General features: G+C 33.3%; 1 protein-coding gene across 1 annotated transcript; it reads left to right on the forward strand.

The window, feature by feature from the left end:
* The first annotated feature begins 3,125 nt into the window (after window positions 1-3,125).
* On the forward strand, window positions 3,126-9,551 carry LOC141288493 (eukaryotic translation initiation factor 4E-binding protein 3-like). Its single transcript, XM_073820650.1, has 3 exons — window positions 3,126-3,524; window positions 7,277-7,450; window positions 8,963-9,551. The coding sequence occupies exons 1-3, from the start codon at window positions 3,392-3,394 to the stop codon at window positions 8,992-8,994; spliced, it is 339 nt and encodes a 112-aa protein (XP_073676751.1). The 5' UTR covers window positions 3,126-3,391; the 3' UTR covers window positions 8,995-9,551.
* The last annotated feature ends 988 nt before the right edge of the window (window positions 9,552-10,539 follow it).

Here is a 10,539-nt window from a genome sequence, read left to right on the forward strand (position 1 = left end):
GATTAATTTTGAAATTATTTTAATTTGACATTTCTTATGACTTAGTTTATTATTAGTTTTTCACTAAACTAATAAACCCCTTGCTGTTTCTTCACAAACACCAGTTTGGGAAACCTTTACATAATATAATGTTTAATGCAATTCATGTTGTAGCAAATGAAATATATTTTCTGTTCTTTGTATTTTTATATTAATAAGATTATCTGATTTAAATCAATGTAAATAATGGGTTAGGTCAAAAGTAATCTTAAAGTAATCTAATTACCGTATTACCAATAATGTGTATGAATTTCGTTACTACTACAATTATTTTTATGTAATTTGGAATCAGAAACAGATTACAATTTGTAAGTAATCTATCCACTCTACTCTGCATATGTCATATTTACCTGGCATCTCACTCAACAAGATCAATAATTTTTCATATTCTGAAAACTATATAATATATAATACAAAGGCTGCATTTACAACCCTATTATTAATGTTGTGTGTTTAAAAATGTGTTTAGACCGTGTTTCAAAATATTAATAACACAAAACATAATAATACTCTCCTTTTACTAAGCGTTTGTTGAAAAAGTCTATTTGTATTTTTTATTATTTAATGTTGTAATCTACAGTTATAAAAGCATGTTTCCGACACACAAGAAAATAAAGTCAAAATTATGACTTAGTATTTCAAGTATTTTACCCAGTATCTCATCATTCCTATTTTTATCTTATAGTATTTTTTCTTATAGTGTTTCACTCAGCCATACTGGCGTCACCAAGCATATGCCTCTGAACCGAATAAAACTCACATATTTTGCTGATTATTGCCGCTGAAAATGGTCAATTATTGTCATGTTTTGGGCTGTACTAATCAGTCGGACTTGGAAAAACATTTGGAGTAGCCTACTAGACTGCCAAAAGTTATAACAAATCTAGAAGAGTGCAAAAAAACTGTCTGAGGAACAAAAGGTGTTTATGGTTTGCCAAACTGAACCAGGATTTCCAGGGAAAGAATACTGACAAAATTTGTGTTTGTTCTTATAATATACGATCAGGTAGATTAAATATTAGGCTATTAAGATTATCAGCATCTTAATTATTACTGCTCGTACGTATCTTTACCACCTATTAACTTTAGTTTGTTTAGTTAGGGTGACCATACGTCCTCTTTTACCCGGACATGTCCTCCTTTTTGGCTATAAAATTATGTCCGGGGGGATTTTGTAAAATATCATAAAATGTCTGGTTTTTTTTTTTTTTTTTTACCTCATTAATTCAACACTTTAAATGCAGCCACTGCCCACCGGCATTATTCTGAGGTACCTGCAGGTATGAACTGGCCATCGGGAGCACCGGGACATTCCCAGTGGGCCGATCACCGAAGCGAGGGAGACCTCCCCCATATTAGGCGCTATTTTAAATTATAGCGCATTCAAAACCGCAAATAGCCGAAAAGTGTGAAGCGGTGGGATCAATCACCCGCACAGTGCTGACGAACGCGCGCTGCGCTTCTGCCACGATGTACAGTGATAAACAGTGTAAGTTGCTTGATCCATTCAGATAACACACAGAATTAGGCCTATGTTATACAGTCATGTGATATGAGAACATTAAAGGATCTGTAAGTTCTGCTGGGCTGGCTGAAAACAGCCACGACACTGGATACTGCATGATGAAGTAAAGTGGAAAATGCCAATAAATAATTACTTTCAAAACAAAATTATTACAAATTTCATAGTTTATAATTACTATTTAATTTTAAAAACCATATAACTAATGTTTTCTTGTGACCACCGTCTTACTACTAATATTCTGATCAATAATTTCTTTTAATTTTTAGTTGTAATTCGTTTTAATTGGAGTAAAATGTTAATTCAATAAGAGCCTGATTAAAGAATTAAATATGGGTCTTATATAAATTAGGTGTTTACTATACATAATAAAGTTCTTAAAGGGACAGTTTACCCAAAAATAAAAATTGTCATCATTTACTCAACATCATGTAATTTCAATAATTTCAATCCTGTATGAACTTTTTTCTTCTGTGTAACAAAGGTAGATACTTTGAGAAATTCAAAACTTTTGTGTCTATAGAGTAGAAATCAAGGGTAACCAAATATGTTTGGTTACATTATACAAAATATCTTTTGTGTTCCACAGAAGAAAGTAAGCCATACAGTTTTGGAACGACATGAGGGTGATGATTTTTATTAATGAATGTTTTTTTATTACATAATTTATTAGCAACAAATTTCCTGCATTCTAGCTCAAAATCAATGCTTTACTGCATGCATTTCTCTGTGACAAAAATGTAATTAAGTTTGTTGAATTCAGCAGTATTTATCATTATTTGTTTAAATCCTGTTTTATTCATTCATGTACTCCAATTAAAGACCCTATAACCCTGCTGAAATAAACAGCTTAAACCAGCCTTGGTTGGTTGGCCAGTTGAGGCTGGAAGTAGCTGGTTTTAGCTGGTCTTTTAGTTGGTGGTTTCCAAACCTGACCAGCTAAGACCAGCCTGGCCAAGCTGGAAAAGTGGTCAAAACCCTTCTAAAACCAGCCTGCTGACCAGCTAAAACCACCCAACCAGCACAGGCTGGTTTTAGCTGGGGGTTTTTTCACCAGGAAACCCAAGAAAACTTTCATGTGGAACTTGTGGGCTGGATGGGCTGAATTTGTCCAGGGCCGAATTTTAACCCCAGTCCAGCCCTGGGTACCTGTCAGTCCTCTTTTTGGATTCTCAGAATATGGTCACCCTAGTTCAGGTAGCATAAATTAGCAGAACAATGTATTCAGTACCTTAACTGTGCAATCCGAGTATCACCAATATGGCCATGCATTCTGATAGTGATAACTGACCAAATCGTGACTTAAGTGCAAACCCTTTATACTTTTTATCTAATAACTTAAACTTTTTGTTTGTTTATGTATTATGTGGAGGAACTTGGCTTCTATATTTAATTGAGTGTCTTGGAAAGTCAAATCCTTGGCAGACGATTTGCAAAAACAAATCTATTTCCCTGAAAGATCTGGCAACCCTGCATGTTACACCCCCTGTTTTTGTTGTTGCTCGAGTGTCCTTTATCACATGATGTGAGTCACGTAGTCTGACTCTGAGCTGTTGTTAAATACCCCCTCACCCCCAGCGTTGCGCTCCACCGCTGCGGACAGACAGCCAGAAAGACAGCCTCTCTTCAGCGAGTATCACGAGACCAGCGCTGTCTGCAACACGCTAAAAATATCTTCGCCGCTTTTTTATGTTTTTAAAACTTTGTTGAGCCAAGTTTGATCGTAACCAAACATTTCATACAGACGAGTGTTGGACAGAAGCAACTCTTCTGAGCCTCTACATATCACCGTGTTCAGTGGCACAGAGTTTTGAACGCATTTCACCCACGATGTCCGCCAACACGCAGCAGAGCAAGAGCTGCCCCATTCCCACGCGTGTCCTGCAAATCAAAGACTGGTCCCAACTCCCAGACTGCTACAGTCAGACCCCTGGAGGAACACTCTTCTCCACCACACCAGGGGGTAAGACTGTGTTTTATGCCTATATAGTTTGTAGGTTAGTTGGCTGGTCTCCCAGCATGGTCTGTTTGGTGGTTTTAAGTGTGTTCTGTGCACTTGTCAACAGTTTGTGAGACCAACTTAAACCAGCTAAAACCATCTTCTCCAGGCTGAACTAAGAAGAGCAAGCCATTTTGGGCTGGTTAAGCTAGGTTTTCTTTCAGCAGTGTGTGTAAAATAAATTAAAAACCAACTATTTGTGACCCTGGTTTACAAAACCAGTGATAAGGGTGAGAGATTTATACAATACAATGAATAAACAAGATTTCATTGATGTATGGTTTGTTAGAATATGACTATATCAAAATATTGAGAAAATCTTAATGAAACATGATCTTTACTTAATACCCTAATGATTTTGGCATAAAATAAATCAATAATTGTGACCTATGCAGTGTATTTGTATACAAATATAACCATTGGTTTTGTGGTCCAGGGTCACATTTTTGCTTGAGCATTATTTTTGTCCTGTAAATCTTTTATATTTTTGCATGAGAGTGATATGATCGTCAAAAATGATATATAATCATATATGATTGTGATTTAACCACTTAACTCATTGGTTAAACTAATAGTGTTTCAACTCACCATGTGCAAAAACTCAAACTATTTTAAGCAATATGAAAGTCTGATGCAATACTTTCTACACATTTAAGCATTAAGCCAAAGTACATTCAAAGTAAAACCTCTGCTTATGTTACTAAATCATAATGATCTGAGATATCGTGTCTGTGAAATGCCTCACTGTAGTTACACAGACGTTTGTTATGAACAACAAGTTAATCATTTATGGCAGACCGTCTGCAGTGAGATAGCCCAACTGCCATGCTTGTTGTTATGTAACAGTGTCTGGTTATCTGATTTGCGACTTGTTTCTCCCATATGATACTGGGCATTGAGTTTAACCTAATCTTGTGAAAAACAAATACTTGACCCCTTTACTTGATGGGCAGGAGCCTCCACCCCACATGTTTCTCAATCTCCTTTGTCCCTCGCTTGACTATCTTTCGCATGTGGCTGTAACTGTAGCACATGCAGAGGAGGAGGCAATTCTTAGAAACACCCCTCCTCCTTCACAGCTGTTATGGATTTCAGGAATAACAGACCTCTGTGTGATCAGGTTCAGCGGGGCCACTGTATCACGGATGGTTCCCTCAGGGGAGAAAGCAAAATAACAGATCAGATCATATTTATAGATGGGGCATTCGACAGAATTTGTGCAAACTGCTATCCCACAACCAAAAAAAAAAAAAAAAAAAAACATTCAATAAGCATTAAAGAAAAAATCTTACATGTTAAATCTTGCATGTTCTCTAAGACCCTTTAAGTATCCACTGAAACCCACAAAAATCTTGCTAAACAAGTCACTACTAAAATATATATGTGTGTGTATATGCGTATATATGTGTATATAATTACAATAAGTAATACATTTAATAATGTTCCAGTAATGGGTTTCTTTTTTTTTTTGGTGAAATAATTCATGCACCACAAGACTGAATTTATAGTACAAATACTTTTTTGTATTTAAATAACAAATATATTGTGTTACAATTATGGCAATAATAATAATAATAAACAAATGGTCCAAGAAATACCCTTAATTTTCTTTATACCAAATATAATTGTACTTTTTTGTGTTTTTTTTTTTTAGGTAGTATTTGTAGTACTGTTTATTTAAATGACAAATATTTCAACATTTTGTCACTGCCAATAATAATAATAATAATAAATAGTCCGGAAATAGGCTTAATTTTCTTTATGCAAAATATAAAGTTCACATTTGATCTGTTGGCTTTATGGTGAAATAATTGATATGTATGTTTATTTAAATAATACAAAAACACAATGTCACAATTATGCAAATGATAATAATAACAATAATAATAATAACTATTATTATTATTTGCATAATTATGACACAATAATCATATTATTTTTAATATTTAAATAAAAAAAATGTCACAGATATGCAAATAACAACAATAACTGTTATTATTTTTTATTATTATGCATAACTGTGACAAATATTATAATTTAAATAAAAAACAACAATAATAACTATTATTATTTTTATTATTATATGCATAATTGTGACAAATATTATAATTTAAATAAAAAACACAATGTCACTGTTATGCAAACAACAATAACTATTATTATTATTATTTGCAGAATTGTGACGCTTATTATTATTATTACTAAAATTTAAATAAAACAATGTCACAGTTATGCAAACAAAAATAAACTATTATTTGCATAATTTCGACTAATGCTAATAAGAACAACAATAACTATTGTTATTATTAATTGCCTAACTGTGACATTGTGTTAATTTATTTAGTTTTTATTTAAATAAACAGTACAACAAATACTATGTATGAATTTATTTTACCCTAAAATCAACAAAAAAATGAAAATAAAAATGTAATTGCTGCTTTTTATCTCATATTTCTTTATAGGTATTATTATTTTTATTACTGCTATTTTTGGTATATCATGTTATGGCCTTGACTATTTTGCCTTGCAATTCTGAGTTTATATTTCACAATTTATTTTTTCTTTTTCCTCAAAATAATAATATAAACTTGAAATGGTAAGGAAAAACTGTCAGAATTATGAGATAAAAAGTTGCAAATAATTTTTTTTTTTTTTTCACATTTTATCTATTGATTTTAGGTTGAACTACTTCACAGGTAGTATTTGTTGTACTGTTTATACTGTAAAAAACACTAACACAATGTCACAATTTGTTGTTTTTGTTATTATTTATTTCTTTTTCAGTTCATTTTGTGGTAACTGGGAGTGAAAATGTATGCATTAATCTAAACAAATTGCCCACTTGGGCTATATGTAATTGTCCTGCGTTTAACTTCCACTTCCTCGAGTTCTAAGAAGCTGAAGAGCAATCAGGGAACAAAATGTTTCAGCAGAACAAAGTCCTGCAAAAAGCATGGGGTTGATCTCCCTGCATTCCTCTGACCAGAGCAGCTCACAGTTGGAGACCGCTGTTCGCCCAACCCCTGTCACCACCTCCATCCACACCCTGCCCTTCCCCCTTCTCTCTCAGCCCTCTTTTGTCCAGAACACACTGAACTACATTGCAAAGGTTGCATAACATGTTTTTCAGCCGCTGGTAGGACTGTCATTTACAGTATAGCTTCAGCTACAACAGAGATGGCAGTATGTTTAGCACATGTCAGACTACAGATAGCACCTAAACAGGGCTAGTTAAGCTCCACAAGTGTGTTCTCAACATGTTCAGCTACATAGCGGTGCCTTCGTGTCTCAGCTCTGCATGCTCACGTGCAGATGTGCTCAAATTTCCCAGAACTAAAATGGGAGGTGCTGAGTGCTGCAATTCAGTTCACCCCGTTTTTTCATTGTGGGGGATTGAGTGCTTCTTTTCACATGCAAAACGTAAAAATGTTTCAGTCTTCGTTTATAATCTGATAGTGTGGACGTGTTAAGTGGCACATCAAGTTCTTTGATATCTTTCTTTTGTGTTGTTGATTAGATTAGAATTGCTGATCACTCAGTTTGAAGTCCTCTTTAGAGTCAAAGTTTATGGTCTGTTATTGTCTGAGTGTTAAAACTTTTGGCTGGAATCCAAAGTTTTTTTTTCCTTACACATTGTACCCTGCAGCCCAGAATGTAAATATGTTTTTCTAGCCATCTGATTGGGTGCTTTAACATGCGTTCTATCCCTCCTCCAGGAACTCGGATCATTTATGACAGAAAGTTCCTCTTGGATTGCAGGAACTCTCCTATTGCCCGGACCCCACCCTGTTGTTTGCCCCAGATTCCTGGGGTGACCGTTCCTTCACACCATCCAGTGTCCAAACTGCAGGAGCTCAAAGAGGAGCTGGAAGAGGAGAAAGATCTGGCAGGTAAAATTAATGTCTGCTCCAGAAAAAAAGAGAGAATGAAAACCTGTTCTGCGAATTTCCAGGAAATTATAAGCCCTCAGGTTTCTCCTGAAAAAATTTATTTTGGTATTTCCTGTCCTGGTCTTTACTTTTTTTTTTTTGAGTCATTCTGATTTTATGTTTTATTATTTTTTTCTCCAAGAGAAACTCAGGACTGTGATATAAACTTGAAATTGTGAGGAATAAAGTCAGAATTATGAGATAAAAAGTTTTGCAATTACATAATGTAATATCTCATATATTCAGAGAATCAAAGTCGGAGTTGCAGGATATAAACTGCAAGGAAGAAAGTCTGAATTGTGAGAAGTCACATTTACAGAATTGTGATAAATTCTGAGATATGAAGTCAGAATTGCATTACAAATTAATAATTGATATAAATTTGCAATTACTACAGAAACCGTTGGAGTTGTGTGGAAGAAAATTAGCAATTTCCTTTTTTTATGTAAGAATTGCGCTATAAACTTGTAATTGCTAGGGAAAAAGTTGGAGTTGCCTTTACATTTTTTATTTCTAATAACAGAATTGTGAGATGTAAACTCAATTCAGAAAAAAAAGTCAGAATTGCAAGATATAAACTTAATTGCAAGGAAAAAAATTTTATTGTGAGATTAAAATTACAATTACAGAACTACGATATATAAAGTCAGAATTAAGAGATGTAATTCTGCAACTTTCAACAAAAGTAATTACTAAGAAAAAAGTTGGAGTTGTGAGAGAGAAGTTGCATATTGTTTTCATTAATTAATTTATTTTTTTATAAAAACAGAACCGTGAGACGTAAACTCAGTATTCAGAGAAATAAACTTAAAATTACGAAATATAAACTTTTGCAAGGAAAGATTTTAACATTTTAAAATAATAGTCACTTTTTTTTGGTCAAAGCGAAAGATTGAAACTTAAAATTCAGAGAAATGAAGTCAGAATTGTAAGATATAAACTCACAATTTCAAGGAAAACATTCATTATTTAATATTTTTGTATAAAAACAGAACCGTGAGACATAAACAAAAATAAAGTCAGAACTGCAAGAAACTTAGAATAAAAAAAAAATCAGAATTGAGATCAATTACAGAACTGTGATGTATAAATTCATAATTCAGAGATATACATTCAGAATTGCAAGAAAAACTCATAATAGTGACAAACTTGCAATTACTAGGGGAAAATTTGGAGTTGTGAGGAAAAAGGTTAATTTTTTATTATTTTATAAAAACAGAATTGTGAGATGTAAACTCATTGTTGCAAGGTAATTATAATGGTGATTATAAGTTATAATTGTGAAATTAAATTAGCTAACAAATCAATTGCTAGATGTAAACTCAGAATTCAGAGAAATATAGGCAGAATTGCAAGAAAAGTCAAAATTGTGAGAAATTGCAATTACTTTATTTCATGGTGGAGATGGGCTTTCATACAATACCTCAAAGAAACACTCTAATCAACCTCTAATTTCTTTCTCTCTTTTTTTAGCTGATGACAACCAGTTTGAGATGGACATTTGAGTCTTTCATCTACCTCCTGTGGAGACGTCTCTATTTTATCTGTTGGGATGTTGCTGCTTACCCCACGATCAGCGGACATTACATATTCACCAGATTACAGGGCTTTTAAATCAGCTAAACACCCAAGGGGTGTCTTATTCTTTTGTTTAAAAGTATTTGTTACATGTTTACCAGAAAACAAAAAAAAAATACAAAACATTTTTTGTCAGTTTTTTAAAGTTCTTTATTGTACATATGGTACTTTCTACTTTTTTTTTTTTTTTTTTTTTTTTTTTTTAAGAAAATGTAGTATATATGAGCCCGGGCAAAACCATGGCAAAATCTCTCATTTCTGAGCTTTAGATCTCAACAAACATTGTTGATTCTTTAATGGCAAAGACCGACTACATGCCAAATGAATGTCTGTTGCATATGTTTGGTGTTTCACCTGAAAAAACACATCAGAACATAAATGTACACCATTGTGTGCCCTCAGGGTTTTCCTGGTGTTTCATTTGCCTGGATTTCCTCAGGTTTTATTATTTTGATTTAAATAAAAAAATAAGAAAAATACTTGATCTGTTGTCACTTGATCTTTTTATTTGGAAAATTTCATACTGTCTTTTCCCACTCATTTTGTGTGTATCCAAATTGTATAAGGTATACATTTTCTCGTAATTATGCAGTTAATTCTCATTTAGTGTTTTTCCTCTCCCCAAATTTGTCACTACTGAAACAGTTATATATAATTTAATAATTAAAAAAAAACAATAATAATAATAATTATATATATATATATATATATATAGGGGTGAGGGGGGCACAACCTAACACGGGGTTAATTGTAACACAAGTGGTTCAAATATTTGCACACACACTAGTATTTACTAGTTGCCATAGCAACACTATGCAGAGAAAAAAGAGCGCCAAAATTCAAAAGCATTTTGAAGATATCGCTGAATATTTATTTTACCATAGTAAAAGTACATTTCTGTAAACTTTTCATTTCAGTTTTTAGTATTCATTTAAAATTAGACAAAACTGATATTATTTTAATCTCCAATTTGTTATTTATCAGTTTAGATAGTTTATTAATGCTTCGCAAACCAGCAGAAGACACTAACCTGTTTTAATCTCCAGTCGCGCAGATGGGGAACATTGTAACACTGTGTTACAATATGCCCTGCTGTTATTAAAGGGATAGTTCACCCAAAAATGAAAATTTGAAGTTTATCTGCTTACCCCCAGGGCATCCAAGATGTAGGTGACTGTGTTTCCTCAGAAAAACACAAACAAAGATTTTTAATGAAAACCCGTGCAGTCTGCCAGCCTTATCATGGACGTGGATGGGCATCAAACCTTTAAAAGTAAACAAAAACATGCACAGACAAATCCAAATTACACCCTGCGGCTCGTGATGATAAATTGACCGCAGGGTGTAATTTGGATCAAATTGTCATTTTTGGGTGAACTATCCCTTTAAACTATGCTATTTTATCTATGACACTAGCGGTGCAATTGAATTTACACTATTAACTTCTAAGGATTTTGATAAGAAACCACGAG

This window comes from Garra rufa, chromosome 16 (assembly GCF_049309525.1).
Source record: "Garra rufa chromosome 16, GarRuf1.0, whole genome shotgun sequence".
Lineage (NCBI taxonomy): Eukaryota > Metazoa > Chordata > Actinopteri > Cypriniformes > Cyprinidae > Garra > Garra rufa.

Excerpts from the sequence above, each read along its gene's own strand:
- LOC141288493 (XM_073820650.1), top strand. The coding sequence starts at position 3,392 with ATGTCCGCCAACACGCAGCAGAGCAAGAGCTGCCCCATTCCCACGCGT. Across the intron at positions 3,525-7,276 it reads CTTCTCCACCACACCAGGGG|GAACTCGGATCATTTATGAC; the intron begins GTAAGACTGTGT and ends TCCCTCCTCCAG. Across the intron at positions 7,451-8,962 it reads AGAGGAGAAAGATCTGGCAG|CTGATGACAACCAGTTTGAG; the intron begins GTAAAATTAATG and ends CTCTTTTTTTAG.